We start from the raw sequence: 18,474 nt of genomic DNA, 5'->3' as shown, positions 1-18,474 counted from the left end.
TTCCGTTGTGCATGTGATGTCGTAGATTTTTCTACAATTATACGTCATATTTTTGAAAATATAGATGTTATTTTATATACGAATAAATCAAATATTTGTTAACTCACATTTGATTAAAAATGACTTATATACTATATTTTTAAAAATATATAAATTATTTTAGATATAAATAAATTATAAAGAAGATAATCATAAATTTTCAGCTCATCATCATATTCAACTCTAACCTCCTTGACTTTTTTTTATCGCTCTCTTAATCCTGCTGCCCATGAGCATGCATTCTAATATAAGTTTCTTTGCCTATAAAATAATAATAAAAAACATGAGAAGGCCCGGAAGAGAGAAACGGATAGATTCGCTGGCGACGACGTCTAGAAACCACGCGTGGCACACGGAATTGGAGGTTCGGCGACGACACCAACTAAATTCGCGTTAGGTGGGTGCGGTTCGACCCATGTGGCATCGCCGTCGCAACAGACACAGAACTATAATTCATTTTTTATCTACATTTTATTGATTTTCAACAACTTACAAATAAATGTTTTGCGCGATTGTAACTAAATCAAACGGTTGGCAGCACATCACCCACGCCTCCAGTCTTCTAGTTTCAAGCCACGTCTCCGAATTTAAACATATACTGTATTATATATATCTTTTTAGGAGGACAAAGAGAAAAAAGGATCAGAGCCAGAGAGCGCCGGCTTCCTTTAAGATGGGCACGAGTTCGCCGGTGATGTGGACGGCGACCAGGCGATCGAGCCCCCCCAGCAGCCTCCCCCCTACGAACACCACCGGGAGCATCGCCAGCCGCCGCACATCCCCGCCGCCGGCCTCGAACACCGCCGCCTCCTCCACCAGCGACACCGCCTCCCCGGCGGCCTCGTCGCCGAACTCGCACACCGTGGGGTTGACCCCCAGCCCCAGCAGCAGCCGCCTCGCCACGTGGCACATGCAACATCCCCTCCGCCCCACGACCACCACCGGGTTCTCCGCCACCATCCGCCGCATCCCCCCTCCCTCGCTACCCCAGGAAGATGACGACGAGGAGGAGGAGGAGGAGGGAGAAGGCGTGGGCGACGCGGATGAGCCGTCCCTCGCCGGCGGGGGTCGGTCGGCTACGAACGCGCGGGCCCCGTTGCTCGCCGGCGGGGCGAACGACGGCCGCGCCGATCCGTACGGGATCGCGTCCTGCATTCTTGGATTGCTTTTCCCTTCGGAGAAATCGAGAGCGAGAGAGAGAACACCGTCGGAGAAAAGAGGGGCGGGTTGTTTATATAGCAGGAGACGGGCGCGCGGGTGACGTCAGAGGAGCGGCCGTCAGTCGTCAGCGGGGTCGCAACGCGCTGTGCCCGTCGTTCTCTGGCTTCTTTCTTCGATCTGTGTCGTAACGACGCGCACGTATCCTTCGAATCGTGGCTGACGTCCGACTCACGTCAGCCTGGGTCCGACAGGGCCCGCCACTTCCAACATGCGGTTCTTGTGACGTCAGGCGTTAGGCGAGCTGGCGGGCGTCATCGCCCGTCGACCCTCAAACAGCAAATACCCTTTGTGATGACGTGGCTCCATCAGGCACCATAGAACCTTCGGACTAGTGTTTCGGCCCCGCTGAGAACCCACGTCCTATTGGCCATCACCGGTGGGCCCCGCAGGTGAAGAGACGACAGCGATGGGGGCATCGAGGTGGGTATTAACGAAAGGTGGGCACTCGAAGGAGACACAAAAGAGTGGAGGTCGGAGAAACATGAACGCTGTTCTGAGTGCAGAACGGTGACTAGCGTCGAATGAGACATACGGATGACGCGTCACTTCGCTTCCTCACAGTGAATACGGCGTTCGCTGTTGAGTACAATGGGCGGCAACAGCGAGAGCGCCCACCGGATGACCCGGGGATGGCTTTCCTCGGGGGTGACGTCAGACTACATCTCGTCGTGGGTCCCCGGGTTACCTTGCATCGATCGGATAAGACTACATACATTAAAATAGAATTAGAAGTTAGATATGTGGCCATACGGTGGTGGTTGTGAAATAATGGTAGTGCAATTAATTTAATTAGTGAAATTTAAGTTTAATTACCAAACGTTTCCAAATGAAGCCATAATTCTCCCTAATTATCAATTAATTAGCAGTACGCAATATTTAACCGTAAGGTAGGAACATTAAAGATTAAATTAGATGAGTAATCTGCTTCCTTTGATTGGGTTACCCGTTCGCGTAACATACGAGCCGGCTCTACGAAACGGTCGTTGGGCGGCCCTCGGATGAGGACGAAGTCGTACGTAGCGGAGTGTGCGCGGCCGGTCAACCAACTCCGTCGACCAAAGATAGAAGAAAAAGACTAGCGATGGCGCGTTGCCCACGTAAGCTCACGTGGGGCCCTTCAAGAAGCGTGGCGCTCACGTCGTCGTCGCGACGCGCCTCGTGCGGGACCCACCGGCCATTCTCCGGCCAGGATGCGCCGAGCGAAAGAACCTGAGTGCATCTGACGGCGACGAGCTCGTCGGCCGTGGCCTATGGCTGCTCACGTCGTCACCAGCTCATCCACCGCATCCGGTAGGCGAGATCGGTCTGACGTCTCATTTGCCGACATCGACGCCCGTCCCCAGTCATCATGGAATTGTCCCCAATCCTCTCTCTCTCTCTCTCTCTCTCTCTCTCAATAACTCTCTAAACCTCTTCATCATACCATCTCTTTGGGCATGGCATCTTCATCCGCCAATATAACATAAAAGAAAATATTTTCTAAAAATAATTAAGTTTTTATCCTTGTAAAAATTCAATTCTTTTTTTGTCGAAAGAAAAAGTTGATTTAATTATTAATGTTTTTTTAAAAAATCATAAACTATAAATGTGCGTGAACGGAAGGTTCGATTAGTGCCATCACCTACCCAAAACAGCTTCGATCTCACAAGTGGGGGTTGGGGGGGGGGGGGGGGGGGGGGGGGAGGGACCCACCGTTAAAGATGCTCTCCAACCTCCCAAGAGAGCAAAAGCTTCTTATTACGTGTACGCATGCATACCGTTTTGGAGTCGAGTGGCGGAAAACTGTGGGGAGCTCCCGACGAGGGATTCCGCTTCCAATGGCTCTCATCGGAGCGAAAGAGTTGGGAGGAAGTCTCGGGAAGGGCGTACGAGAGGGCAAATGCGACGTCCGCATCGGTGTGCGGTGGCCGTCTTTTACCTTTATCTTATTGCGAGCAGACAGGAGCGAAGGCATAACTTGGAGACAACCGGATCGCACGTCACGCCGAGTCACGTGTGGGTTGGGTCACATGTGGATGCCACATGGTAGTACGTAACGAGGATGCTGATCTTTTTTATTTTTAGCTTGTAATTTGATGGGTGTTGAGAAATATTAATTCGCATCATCGATACGTCGTGACATAATCAACGGTGAAAAACGAACGACATGATCGATAATTAGATCATCTGTGCATCGATCTAAAATAACAATTCGAAAACATATTTCATTTGGACCCTAAAAATGATAAGACAATAAATATTTAATCATATCATAAAATATCGTTATTGTTCATTAAGATTACTTCGTTGGTTGTTCGATTACTGATTTGAGCATCGAGGGATTCATCTCGAAAAACCCATGTGACGTTGATTTTCATATAGATTAATCGTGGAATAAACATCCGAGTCCCTTCGCCTCTAAGTAAGCGTTCAAATCTTCCTTTTGATAGCATTAGGCTTTCTGGATATATAAGATCGAATTATCAACTTCTAAGGGCCAATTCAAGTGCGTTACATACTTTTGATATTTTTTTTTCTAGAGCAATAACACGTGCACAAAAATATTTTACCCGATTAGGATATCAAACACTTAATGTTTATTACATCATGAGAAAATGGATCATAGATGTTTTGTTTGCGTGATAACACATCAAACACTTTGGTATTTTTTGTCACATATCATGTTTTGCTTGACTATGACGCATCAAACACTTTGATGATTATGTTCATGGTGAATAAATCGTGTGCCGAGATATGTTTTACCAAATTAAAACACTTTAAAATTTTGGATATTGATATATTGTGAAAAGATATACTTTGCATCGTTGATTTCAGCTATAGTAATAAAGAGAGAGAGAGAGAGAGAGACTCGAGCATCACTCGAAATGGGATTATAAAGGCCTCTTCAAAAGGAATGAGGCTTGCAATTGGACCGAGCTCGCCCAAACGCCGGTCCGACCGCCTGGCCCGTAGCTAGTGAAGCTCGATCTTGGTGGGCCCATCTTTGGTGGACTTGGGCTCTATCTCGGGCCGAGTCTAGCTTGGGCTGGCCCACCAGGACTGGTGTTTTATTGATGTTGAGGCATGTGTGACTTGGAGAACATACATCACCATATTCTTGTCATCTTCTTGGTTGATGGTTGGCATGTGGATTCGAAGAATAGATCAGCTTGGAAGACGTGATCGACTTAAGGGCACGACTGACATAAAAGCGTAGAGGAGCTTACTATTTAGAGCTCTTTTTTATATTATCCATAATATCTTAAAAATTAATAAACTATTATTTTATTATTTATATTTTTAAATTTTTTTGCCTACGCTATTGTCATCAACTCTCCCTACCTCCTCTTCGATCTTCGGATTATCCCATTTCATCATTTATCTTTTTTTTCTATCATTTTACATCACTTTTGATGATTAAGAAAAGAAGAATAGGAAGAAAATAATAATAATAATAATAATAATAATAATAATTACAGATAAGGAGTGAGAAGATTTTAGTAAACTGAGTTATAAAATAATGACATATATGTCTATTTATAAAATTATAACTTATAAATATTAAAAACTATTAACATGAGATTATACATAAGTAAAAAGATATTGTAAATAATAATCGTCTTAGTAAATGATCATCTTGATGGAATTGAGTTATAAATTGGGGACATATCTGTCTATTTTATAAAATAATAATTTAGAAATATTAAATTATAAAATGATCGACTTTGGAGCACTACGGACAGAAAAAGGCATTACTCTTACTATTTAGAGCTTCTTTTTTATTATTCAAAATCTCTTAAAATTTAATGAAATAATATTTTACTTTTTATAACTAATTTAATTTTTTTTATTTTACGTAAAATAATATTTTATTATTTATAACTCATTTAATTTCGACTCTCCCTGCTTCCTCTTCAATCTTCAAACCATCTCATTTCATCCTCTAGTTTTCTATAATCTTACATTATATTTGTGATTAAGAAGAGGAGGAGGAGGAGAAGAAGATTTTAGTGAAATTGAGTTATAAATAAAAGTTGTTAACATGAGATTATAAATAACCAAAAATAGATTGTAAATAGTAATCTTTTTAGTAAATGATCACTTTGATAGAACTGAGTTATAAATAGAGGATATATTTATGTTATAAATGGTAACTTAGGAATATTAATAGTTATTAACATGAGATTATAAATAACTAAAAAATATTTTAAATTATAATTTTCTTAGTAAATAGTCACTTTGATCGAGACATAATCGTACTGATGATATTTGTACTTACGACATGACAAACCTGAAAATATGACTTACTCGTAAAAAATAGAGTCATTTTAAATATACAATCAAATCGAAGATAATTAAAATATTACTGACTCGAAGGTAAAAGATTTGATAATGCTCTAAATATACGTTAGACCAATCTAATGACATCGAGGGAGTGTCCAACTTAAGAACACCATCAACTTTAGAATGTGATCATATTAAAGATATAATTATTTTAAAGATATGATGAGAAAGTAATTATTTTGATTGAAATATCGGTCTTACAATGGTATTTACAAGTCAACTAAATTATGAGCACCTTCAAATCTATATATCAATCTAATTTAAGTGGACAAAAATAGACGTGACATCGGGAATCATACATGAATGATCTAAAACTTGGAACAAGCACGTAATTAGGTTCATTAATCTTGAATCTAAATCAATTTCAGAACGACGCTTGTGATCGATCGCTACGTTGGCCAATAAAGAACATTATATCGGGGGAAGTAACTAATACATGCCATTTATAACGGGCATTATAAACCGGTACGCCGCTTCGAAGAAACGCGACGTTGTGATATACGAATAGATGTGATACGAACACGAGACTCTCCGTCTTCTTCGTCGCGAAGAAAAGAGAGAGAGAGAGAGAGAGCAGTGGAGGCGAGAGAAGAAAGATGATGCAGTTGCTCGGTTTCCGCGGGGGATCGGCGGCCTCCTCCTCTTCGTCGTCGTCGAAGGAGGAGCCATCGCCAACATCCGACCCTCGGAACCCTAGCCCGAGTCTCGCGGCCGCTGCCTCCGGGCTCGGTCGGCCCATCCGCCTCGTATACTGCGACGAAAAGGGCAAGTTCCGGATGAACCCGGAGGCCGTCGCCGCCCTCCAGCTCGTCAAGGGCCCCATTGGCGTCATCTCCGTCTGCGGTCGAGCCCGCCAGGGCAAGAGCTTCATCCTCAATCAGGTGCGTATCTCCCAATTTCCTCCTGTAAACTTGTTCCTCCCCGCCGATCGACTGTAGGGTTTATTTTCTTTCAAGTTGGACCGGTTAAAGATGGCTAATTGATCGTTAATGTTGGTGATGCTTCCTTGTTCCAGTAGGTTATCCCCCTCGGGGAACTTCTAGAGGGATAGGCGTCCTGAGAATCTTGCTTTAGTTTGGTCGGAGCGATGACTTGTTTGGCTTCTCATGTGCAACTTTAATAGCCAAATGATGGTATCTGATGATAGGGTTTGCCAAAAACATGATACCCTAATGAAATAGTTGAAATGCGTTCAAATTCTCGTAGTGCAAATGAGGTTCTTGCTTTTGGGGAATACTACATGTTGTATAAAATCGTTACATGTGATAAGCCTTGAGAATGTCCCCGAAATTTCAGATATGCTAGGTCGATAACAAAGAAAGTAGTTGGTTTTGCAAAGATCCAAATGGGATGCTGATGAACCATTAAAGGATATTTGGATGAACAATAAGGTAAAACTGCTGGATGGAAAGGTAAGTTGACGAGCCAATAAGTGGTTGGTCCCTTGAAAAACTGTTTTTGAGAAATCTAGAAAGTTTAGCCAAGAAATTATGAGTGTCAGTTTGTTGCTATTTCAATTGTCCAGGGAGGTGTATTAGTTCATGTGGTGTAATTGACATAGGATCCATAAATCAGACACATACTGGTTTCTGCAGCTGGGCTTTGGCTTCATGACAAGAATAAATATGAAAATAACAGTGTCAATGATGACACCTAAAAAGCCTTTGTGTACTAAGATTCACAAGAAGGCCACATATTAGGATAATGGTCTGCTAGCAAGAATATTGGTTGCAGTGGTCTAGAGAAAGCAAATATTCTGAAATTGACCATTGGGAATATAAAGTGGATTTTGTTATTATAGGTCGACACAGTTCGAGCATAATATATGTATGTTTTTCTGGAATGCCCATGTCAAAGGGACCATAATTGGATTTGTTTTATCATTAGACCAAAAGCAGACACAATGCCACTATAGATTGGGAGGACATTGAAGCACGATAACATTTGGGGAGCAAGTGATTATTCTATAGAGTGTCAGTCATCCTAGACATTTATACAGAAAGATGGCAACATATGTAGCACAGATGCACAATATACCATTGTGCTTAAAAATTTCTCATGAACTATGTTTTGAGTTGATCTGTCTTTTGAGTATAGAGTTTGTTTCACCATTTCTCTGTCTTTTGGATCCTTCACTGCTTATCCTGCTTCCTTGGTCTATGTCCATAAAAGCTACAATGATTCTATTTTATGCATTAGATTTTTCTTCTCCTAACGTCATATCCAGTTTGTCATAACTCATTTACATATAAGGTCCTTTTACTTCTGCATTTTTAGTTTTAATCTTATATGCAGGAATCATGGATGATTTACTAATGTTTGTTTGCTTTGTCGAGTAAAAGATCACTGTAGTTTGATCCTGTATATTTTTTTAATTGCATTTAGTTTCTTATGATTTTTTCTGGGTTCTAAATTTATAACTTCTGTGTGATTGTTTTGTTTAAAAAATAACAATCATTTGTTGTTGGTAGCTTCTAGGGAGAAACAGTGGATTTCAAGTTGCTTCCACCCATCGACCTTGCACTAAAGGGCTTTGGATGTGGAGCGCACCATTAAAGCGTACTGCTCTTGATGGAACTGAATACAATCTTTTGCTACTGGACAGTGAAGGAATTGATGCCTATGATCAAACGGTTAGTTTGATCTCCTTGCCTTTTGCTCATTGTGATGTTTATATCTAGTTCATATGTACCTTATTCCTGAAAAAAGTACAAAATTTTCATTTGGTCTTTGTTGGCTTGCCATTAATGCTTAACAATTTATTTCTGATCTAAATTTGCTACATAAGTTATTAAAAGACTATAGCAATTGTACCCCTTTAAATTGACTAATTATCTCTTTTGATTTTGACGTTGCATTGCTCAGTGCTTCAACCTCATGGTAGTTTGAGAGGCGGCAGGGCTGCAATTAGGCTCATAGTTATCTTGAAAATTTTATGTTTGAAATTTTGGGTCTTATTTATGACCCTATATTTTTATTTTTGAATTATTTCGATCCTGCTCTCACCAATCCAGTCTTACTGATGTCGATCACATTATCCATGGTTGATTTTGATCTCAATATCAGTTCTGCTAATTTTGATTGTGACAATATAAGCCTTCATTAACATGTAACTTGTGGTTTTTTTGTGGAATGAGGATGAGGGGCAAAGGATGGTTATGGCAAATTTTAGTAATATCCACCAAAATTGGGAAATTTTCATTCAAATTTTACAGGAAGAGGCAAATAATGGTTATGCCTGTTGAAATGTTGAAACTCGTACCTCTCTCGACAAGTTAAATAACCGAGAAACATTCCTATGTTGAAAATCTACTCAAATTTCAGGCCAAAATTTACCCTTGTCTAAATTATGCAAAGATATTAAAGGATAAAAATATACCTTGATTGCTTCATTTTTTCCCTTTCTCCTCGACCCAGATCACGAAATCCTCTGTTGTGCATTTTGTACTCCTCTCTACTCCGTATTCACATTGTCTTCCCCTTTGATTGGACTGCTCTTTACAACTTCACCTAATTGGACTGCATGTCTGGCTTCTACATCTTTCTTTCATAACTGAACACCACATCCTTTTCCATTACATCTCCAACTCTTCTTTTCTCTCATAACATGCAGGCAGCAAAATCTTTCTAAGCAACATATCTGTTAGTCTGATGACAAACAACAAATTCCTAACAGTACTATTACATATTTGTTAATTTTCAGGTTCTTATAATATACAGAGTTTCAAGAATTTGAAGTACCTTTATTGGTGTTTTTCGAGGGATATGCATGTTAAATTCTCTCCATGATGTAAACCATGTAATAGTAGTGATGATGATACTAGGACCTGATTACCTGAATTTAATATAGATGCGATTCCAACATTGACCGAGACCCAAAATTTCATGAATTTGTATGAGTATAAATTTGGGCCATTCGACACTTTGGGTTTGGGTTTAAGAAAGTCCCCAAATCCAATCATATTATACTTAATTTGGTAATGACAAGTGCTTTTATTTTTTTAATTACAGAAATCTATAAAAAATTAACTGGTTTTGTATTTTTAGTGATTTCTCCGTCGGAGTTTTGGGGCATATTCAAGGTGTCTTTATGTTCTACTTATTGTGTCTCGCAATAATTTTCTTTTCTTCTGCATTCTCTGACATATTCAGTGTTTATTGCCTTTCAATCATTGCAAGTTTGTTTGACCTTTTTTTCTTCATAACTTGTGATTTTTACAACGTGGACTTGATACAAACTTCCATTTGAATTTCACTTAATTATGTCGCAAAAATGAATTAATTATTTTATTATTTTGCTCTTATCATTCGAACATATTTTGGGCCTTGTCCCATTCACATGTACGTGACCAGATTGAGACAACCCAATAATAAAATGTGCACGGTACAAGTCGAATATTGTACTGCTCAGGCTGGATTGAGATTTAGACTAGGTACCCAGCCTGATATATACATTCTGTTGCAGATAATTATCAACAAAAATTGGGGCCAAAGAGGTCCTTTTGTTACTTGGGTTTGGACTGTTGTTTTTTATTTTCTATAATATGTATGGATGAACAATTAAAGCAAAGGCTCCGGCGTGCATAAATCCAGACTTTATTAGGATATCTATGTAAATTGATACTGGGGAGGAACAAATATGTAATTAGCCAATCAAAGAAGATATATATGAAGAAAATTATCTTTTTTGGTGGACACCATTTCCATGTGCAGTAAGTATATTACAAGAACAGGGGCAACAAAGTTTTTTGGCATAATCTTGCTTTGTACATGTAAGGGTGGTTTTGTCTTAAAGCAATAAATGAAAATACTTTTATTGCCATGAACCTCTTGTAGCTTTCTTCTAGATTATGCATTTCTTCTTCCTTGCTATATGCACTAAATCTTTTGTTGACTTTGTCATATGGTTTGATTTTTTTTTGCTCTTGGCAGGGAACATATAGTACAAAGATATTCTCTCTCGCTGTTCTATTGTCAAGCTTGTTTGTCTATAACCAGGTAAAACTTGTGTTGCATTGAGTTCTATTTTACAAAATTTTGAATTAGAATAATCTAGAATAGGATTGGAAATTTAGAATCTGCTTAAGCTTGTCATTTGCGCTTGTGTAAACTTATCATTGTACCTCGTGCCATGTTGCTAATTGTTGACTAATTATACACTTAATGGTCATCTGTTTTTGTTTTTTCCTTTTGATTCTTCAGATGGGTGGTATTGATGAAGCTGCACTTGACCGTCTATCACTTGTCACTGAAATGACTAAACATATACGAGTCAGAGCCTCCGGTGGAAAGACCTCAGCATCTGAGCTTGGACAATTTTCTCCAGTATTTGTGTGGTTATTGAGGGTAATCGCATGTCATTATTTTTAATCTTATGCAGATGGTTTTCCTATTTCTTGTTGGTATTTAAATTTATCCTACTTAAGTCGATTGTATGTGGTCACCTAATTGATCAGAAAACAACTATTCCACAGGACTTCTATTTAGAATTAGCAGAGGATAATAGAAAGATCACTGCACGCGAGTATCTAGAAATAGCCTTGAGATCTATGCAAGGTGGAGGTAGAGATTTGTTAGCTAAGAATGAGGTTTGTTGCAGCCTACTGCCTGCTTAGTTACATTGACTCAGACCGCACCATTGCATGTATCAGTAATAAGCAACTTTTTTATTTCAATTGATAGATTCGAGAGTCGATTCGTGCTTTATTCCCTGATAGAGAATGTTTTACGCTTGTGCGGCCACTGAACAATGAAAATGATCTCCAACGTCTTGATCAAATCCCTGTGAGTATCCTTTCCACATATTATTTATCAGTTCAAATATACTTAAAATACTAATTTCTTTTTTTTATGCAGTTGGATAGATTAAGATCAGAATTTAGATCAGGCTTAGATGCATTAGTGAAATACATTTTCGAGCGGACCAGACCAAAACAAGTAGGTGCAACTGTAATGACAGGCCCCATTCTTGCTGGTATCACACAGTCATACTTGGATGCTATCAACAATGGTGCCGTGCCTACTATATCTTCTTCTTGGCAGGTTAGTCTTCTCGAGTATCAGAATATTGGTTGAGTTTTAAGTTAACGATGGCTAAATATTTATAATGTTTGGAAGCAACTCTTGATTGTGAGAGAATAATAGCTTTTCTGTGGAAGCATTGATTGTTTGGAGCCACATTTCATTGAATTAAATTTTTGCTACACAGAGCCTAGCAATGTATAGCTGTAAAAAGAAAACAAGAAAGTTTAATAATTTTGGACTTTTGGGTGGGGCTTCAGGAAAGCTGATATTTTCTTTGAATCTAGAGATATAGCAATACTATTTGTCTTCAATGTGCTCATTCCACAGATTGTAGTAATCAATCATGCTGTTTTTCTCTATAAATATCGCATTCATGTTAAAAGAAACAAATTGACTTAACTGCATATATTACTTCAGTGACTTAGTCATGACTAAGTTCTGAAGGCCCACTATTTCAATGTAGGCACTTTTAACCATGTGGCTGAAGATGCTTAAGCTTGTGCTACTATTAGTAAGGTCGTCTACTCTTATATGATAGTTATGTTTCCCCAATTCATATGTGGGATTAATTGGGGTGTCATAATCTTTCCAATTCAAATGCTCATGGTCTCATCAAGTTATCTTCACACAGCCTAAAATAGTTCACTAGTAAATTGCATGAGAGGCATATAACTAAGCAGTGACTTAGTTGTATCATGCTTTTTGATCTTTCCAATCTGGGACCATTCACTGCATGTAGTCCTGGGTTCATATACAGGTCACATTGATACATGGTATTTATTGGTCTAGCCAAGACCAATGTACGAAATGGTTTGATACGAGTAATACTTATTCTTTTTTTCTTTTTCAATGATAAAAAATGGTATGAGTTTTTATACTGCTCGAAATACCAATAGTGGATCAGTCTGGAAATGTGTTGAAAGTGGTATCCGATCAGTATTGAGAACCATGGCCTGATGGGTCTGTAGCAACATGACCTGAAATTCTTAAGCCCCTGTTGTTAGTAGTGAGCCCATCTAGCTTGCATAGTGTCACAACCTTCCCACTTCTGGTGTAGGACTACGCATCACAACCATTTCTGGTTCTGATTTGTTTTGTTCATTACTAACACCAGCTGTGCTAATTGCTAAATGATATTAATTACATTTCTCTGCTGATCGAATTTTACTTATTGAATGGTGTTTTATAATTTGATAATGTTATTCTGTTTATGTGGATATCGACAGGGTAGGTATTACTTGTGGTTGTTCCTTTTTTAGGTTAGAGAACCTTTTGCACTACATGTGTTTACTATTGAGGGGTTTATATTACCGTTCCCAGTCCCTTCCCTTCCCTATGCGGGAAAAAAAGGCAGAAAAAATAACAGAAAAATCACATTAAAGCGGTTGGTGTGGGTTGTTTGTGTGTGTGTGTGTGTGTTTTGCTTCCAGCTAAGTTAAGAAAACTGACTTCAAGTTAGCCTTTTTCTTCAAGTGTTCAGAAATAAAGGTTGATGTGAGTTAAGCACTTATGTGGAACTCGATGACTCTGGTGTGTATAATATTTAACTTGGAATCTAGATTATTGAATCATTCTTTTTCTCAACCAACATGTTGGCTTGGTAATAACAGTGAACTTGTTATATTCACTCTGAAGCTCTTTCATATTATGCCAAGTAGAGCACATCAAAGAATTAAAATAGAGTGTTTGATTGCTATTGTGAATTTTCTTGAAGTTCCCATTTTGTACCTTGTTGTGATTTGAGAGTCTCTTGAATTTTTATTGTGATTTGAGAGTCTCTTGACATTTTTGATCTTGCAGAGTGTTGAAGAAGCGGAATGTCGTAAAGCTTATGATGCTGCTGCTGAGATCTATAAGTCCTCCTTTGATCGCTCAAAGCCAGCAGAGGAGGTATAGAATATAAATCAATATCTTTCTTACTTGCTGTAAGAATACTTCATTGTCATCAGTTCTAATTGCACTGACTTTTTAAGTACTTTAGACTGTCTTAAGAGAAGCACATCAAGATGCTGTTGAAAAAGCTCTCAATGCATTCAATTCTTGTGCCGTGGGGAGTGGATTAGCACGTCAGAATTATGAGAAACTTTTGCTCAATTTTTTCAGAAAGACTTTTGAGGTGAGTGCCAATCTCGTTATTAAAATTGTTGGTCATTTAGTGGAGTAGATAGCAGCACCTTGTCTACCAACATTCTGTATTCTACTGTTTCTTTTTTTCAATGTATTTCCCACTGAGCTTTTTGCAATTTCTGCCTGTTCCATGACATATACCTATTGGAGTTTTCCTCATTCTCTTTGATTTGAGAGAATTGATGTAATGAATAGACCAAAATTCTATCAGCTGACCCTAAAGTTGTACTTCTATGATCAGTGAAAGTTGTTAATATCATTGGTGTCCTGTTCATCAATGGGAATTGCTAAGAGATGCAATTGAATTATTAGAGTATCTTCATGATTAGCTTGTGAAGAAAAGCATACAAACAGATATTTCCTGACTGCCATTCCATCTCTTTTCTAGTTCTTTATTATCCTTAATCCTTTGAAAAGTTGGTGTTAGTTTTAGTTTCAGCTAAAAGTAAAGAAAATCAGAGATATACACTATTTTGAGATGATATATGGTTACATGTGTATGTATTGTTATTTTATATATACTTTAGAGATAAAAAATCAAATGGAATATACTTACCATCATGCTATAGTTTTTGTGGTAATGTAGCTGGGTTGTCAAAAATCTTTTAGAAGATATTATAGTTGCAAGGGATGAAATTTCAGATTTATGATGTACAAATGACTAGTTGTAAATAATTATACAAGTAACACGATTACCAAATTTAAATTTTAAATTACTGTCTTTTTTTAATTGACCGATATCAGATGTTTGCATTTTTGTTAGATATGGAAGGTTCTTATACTTCTTGACATCACAATCCATAGGTTATTGATTAGACTCATCACTCATTAGGATGGCCCATTTTGCAGTTAAAAGAGATTAGCTTGTGTTAGAGTGTTGCCTCGAACAAGTTCTTCGCTATATGAGGTGGACAAGAAACCTCCGGAGAGCTACTATAAATACTGCTGAACTAATCTAACTTTATTAACAATAAAAAGGGAGAAAACAGTAGTCCCAATGTGAACCTTAAGTTCATAAAAGAATGTTTATTTCAGGGTTGCTAGTGCCTTGTAACTAATGTACTAAAATAATCTAGGATTGTCCATCAAATCACAGGCATATAGTCCCCCTGGCTGTCTCAGATAGGCTCAACAAACCCATCCATATGGACAGTGACTGTCCATATGGTCTGTATATTATCTGTAAGAATTGGACATCCTGGCCTCTTTGGATCAGAAGAAGGTTGCCTAGCCTTTCTTGCTTCTTTTGGTGCAGTCCTAGTGGAATTAGGGTGCTTGTTTTCTTCCAGTTTGCTGCAGGCTGCTGTAATCTATCGTATTTGCATTGGAACCTCTGCTAATTGGTTCAGGAGTCTCCTTTGATCTTGTTATGGCTGGTCAACAGCACGCTGCACATTTCCAAAGAAAAGACAGAGTAATTAGGCTCTAATAGGAAATTTGGTGGTCAAATTATTCTGCCATAATGTTTAAAAAATAAATACTAATTAAATGATTCATATGATTGGAAACTTCTAATGATCATTAAGTGATTTTAACCACTCAATAAATTGTGTGCCTATTGAGTGATTGTTATTTGTTCAAAAGCCTTCTTTTTTTGTGTTCGTTCTGATCGCTGATTGCTTTGCTACTGTTGTACAGGAGTACAAAAGGACTGCTTTCTTAGAAGCGGATTTGCAATGCTCTAAAGTAATCCAAAGCATGGAAACAAACTTACGAGCAGCTTGCCATGCTCCTGATGCCAAACTCAGTGATGTGATTCAGGTAAGCCAAATTGTCTTGGAACAAGCATGGAAACTTGACAATATAGTACACAAGAAGCAAAACATGTTTTGTTACATTACAGAAACATTTGTTTTGTCATAAGCATGGTCACTGTTGTCCTTGTTGGGCACATTATAGGTATTTTGTTTGCTAACCATCCTTCTCTTCAGTTCTGTTTATGCATTTAGATCTTGTCTTCTCTTGCGTTGTATGGTTCCATGTAGTTTCCGATGCCCTCACCATAATTTTTTTTGCCTAATAAGTTGGTCCATTATTAAACTAAAAGTTTTCCTTTATCTTTAAATATAATATGTGATGAGTGGTTGTTTACTTGGATGCCACTGCAGCTCTTGGACCGTTTGCTAGTTAACTTTGAGAGTTCTGCCCATGGTCCGGGAAAATGGAAAAAGTTGGCCACATTTCTGCAACAGAGGTTTGTCCTTTTCAACTCTTGCAATGTGGCATGTGTTTCAGAATATGATGTCAGAGTTTTAATGGTTTTCTAGCTTGTACCTGATCGCATTACTGGTTACATCAGGCTGGTTATATCGTCTTTTATCAAGTTCTTATAATTGTTACATAATTATTGTTTTAGTTCTACATGTAACAATCTTTACCTGATTCATTTTCATGTTGATCCATAGTATGGATCATGATGCAAGTCCTACAGTTCCAATTTTAGTTTAGATTACTGAAAATAAGTACAGTCACATTCAGTCTAGCCTCTTCCTTCTACAGTTTGGAGGGATCAATTTCAGACCTCTTCAGAAAGCAATTGAATCATGTTGAATCAGAAAGGAATTCTCTGAAGTCTAAATGCCGATTAAGTGAGGATAAATTGGCTTTGTTTATTAAGCAACTTGAGGCTAATGAAAAGCACAGATCTGAATATTTGAAACGCTATGAGGATGCTATCAGTGACAAGGAAAAGATCTCGAAAGATTACTCTGGTCGCATTGCTGATTTGCAGAGCAAATATAGCAAGTTAGAGGAACGCTGCTTGAGTTTATCAAATGCTTTGGAACTTGCTAAACATGAATCCTCTAATTGGAAAAATAAGTACAACGAGAGCATGGCGGATCAAAAGGCTGAGGAAGACAAGTTCAAAGCTCAAATTGCAGTTCTGGAAGCCAGGATAGGTGCTGCTGAAGGTAGGTTAGCTGCTGTTCGTGAACAGGTAGCATCCTCCCAGGAAGAAGCATCGGAGTGGAAGCGGAAATATGATGTAGCAGTTGGAGATGCTAAAACTGCTTTGGAGAGGGCAGCAGTAGCACAGGAACGCACTAATAAGAAGGTACAAGCCAGGGAAGATACTCTAAGAACTGAATTTGCTGAGCAACTAGCAACTAAGGTATTCCAAGTTCTCTGCATGTGTTTATGTGTCTATGATATATTTATCTGATATGTATATATATTTTCATCAGTATGCTTTTTATTCACAGTATCCTTTTGTTGACTATAATTATACAGGACAAAGAAATTATAAACTTGACTGCAAAGGTTGACCAGTCTGAGAATCAATCAAATAGTTTGCTTCTAAGATTGGAGGTAAGTTATGTCATCGAAGGTTGATTTTTTTTTTTTCTTATTGGAAATTGGTTGTTGTATTGTGCTAAAGGTTACTTACATGCAGGCTGCTGAGTCGGAACTGAAACGCCGGGAGTCTGAGTCTTCAGTTTTGAAAGATGAAATCCAAGGTTTACTAGAAAACTTGGATTCTGTTAAAACCATGGCCCAGACACATGAGAGACAAGTCAAAATTCTAGAACAAGAAAATAATCATCTCCAGGAGAAGTATCTTTCTGAAAGCAAGAAATTCGATGAAGCAGACAGGAGGTGCAAGGACGCAGAAAGGGATGCAAAGAAAGGAACTGAGTTGGCTGACACTGCTCGTGCAGAAGTAGTGGCAGCTCAGAAGGAGAAGAATGAAGCCCAAAGGTTGGCAATGGAAAGATTGGCATTTATTGAAAAAGCTGAGAGACAGGTTGAGAGCTTGGAAAGAGAGAGGAATAAGTTGATTGATGAAACTGAGGCGCTTCGTCGATCAGAAATCGATGCGATTGCAAAGGTTGCGTCACTTGAGCACAGAGTGGAAGAGCGAGAAAAGGAAATAGAGGAGATGTTGAGTGAGAACAACGAGCAGAGGTCCAACACAGTCCAAGTTTTGGAAAGTCTTCTGGCAACTGAACGAGCAGCTCGCGCAGAGGCCAATAAGAGGGCAGAGGCCTTGTCCCTGCAGCTACAACTAACTCAAGGCAAACTAGATTCTCTCCAACAGGAGCTGACGTCTATTCGGCTCAATGAAAGTGCACTTGATACCAAGATGAAGAGTGCTCGTGGGAAACGTCCGAGGGTGGATGACAACATAGGCACTGAGTCAGTCCATGATATGGACACTGGTGAAGAAGTTGCCAAGGGTAGAAAGCGATCCAAGAGTACCACAAGCCCGTTCAACTATTCTCAGATGGAAGATGGTGGTTCAGTTTTTAGAGGGGAACAAGATAATAATCAGAATCAGAGTCAGGCAAATCAAGAATCTGAGACAGAAGATTACAGAAGGTTTACGGTTGTGAAGCTTAAACAAGAGCTTACAAAGTATGGATTCGGTGCACAATTGTTGGAGCTGAGGAATCCCAACAAAAAGGATATTATTGCATTGTACGAGAAGCATGTCCTTGGTAAGTAGCTGTTTGTCAACCCCCACAATATTTTTCTTATTTTGACCCTTTCAGTGTGATGTGCTTTCAGAAAAATTGCCTCTTAGCTTGCTTGATTCTTATTATTTATCTGTCAGATTTGGTGTAGATGTATCCTTAGAGGTAGATTCCACATCTTCCTTTTCCCCTTCATTCGAATGTAACACAGGTACTCATCTTAACAGACAACAATTAGTCTGAAAAATAGATGAGCCATGTTAACTACTGTCTCTACTGTCTGCTTTTTCACACGCTCAGTTGCACACTATTATTTTGGTCGAAA

At 38.8% G+C, this 18,474-nt stretch overlaps 2 protein-coding genes across 3 annotated transcripts; one reads left to right on the top strand and one right to left on the bottom strand.

Annotated features, from left to right (window-relative positions):
- Window positions 1-486: 486 nt before the first annotated feature.
- On the bottom strand, window positions 487-1,262 carry LOC135622651 (monothiol glutaredoxin-S9-like). The gene has a single exon (XM_065124669.1). It carries the CDS (start codon window positions 1,192-1,194, stop codon window positions 682-684), a length of 513 nt encoding a protein of 170 aa, XP_064980741.1. The 5' UTR covers window positions 1,195-1,262; the 3' UTR covers window positions 487-681.
- Window positions 1,263-6,104: 4,842 nt separating this feature from the next.
- Window positions 6,105-18,440, top strand: LOC135622649 (uncharacterized). Of its 2 annotated transcripts, none has more exons than XM_065124666.1 (14): window positions 6,105-6,464; window positions 8,055-8,216; window positions 10,516-10,581; window positions 10,786-10,929; window positions 11,058-11,171; window positions 11,266-11,367; window positions 11,440-11,625; window positions 13,408-13,497; window positions 13,589-13,723; window positions 15,373-15,495; window positions 15,843-15,928; window positions 16,234-16,846; window positions 16,966-17,043; window positions 17,129-18,440. In XM_065124666.1, exons 1-14 carry the CDS (start codon window positions 6,180-6,182, stop codon window positions 18,179-18,181), a joined length of 3,237 nt encoding a protein of 1,078 aa, XP_064980738.1. In that variant the 5' UTR covers window positions 6,105-6,179; the 3' UTR covers window positions 18,182-18,440. The 2 variants fall into 2 exon arrangements, with proteins under 2 accessions (XP_064980738.1, XP_064980739.1); XM_065124667.1 differs by having other exon boundaries at window positions 6,335-6,464; window positions 8,062-8,216.
- The last annotated feature ends 34 nt before the right edge of the window (window positions 18,441-18,474 follow it).

This window comes from Musa acuminata, chromosome BXJ2-9, assembly GCF_036884655.1.
Source record: "Musa acuminata AAA Group cultivar baxijiao chromosome BXJ2-9, Cavendish_Baxijiao_AAA, whole genome shotgun sequence".
NCBI classification, from domain to species: Eukaryota; Viridiplantae; Streptophyta; class Magnoliopsida; order Zingiberales; family Musaceae; genus Musa; species Musa acuminata.
This window is presented reverse-complemented; position numbering and strand designations above follow the sequence as displayed.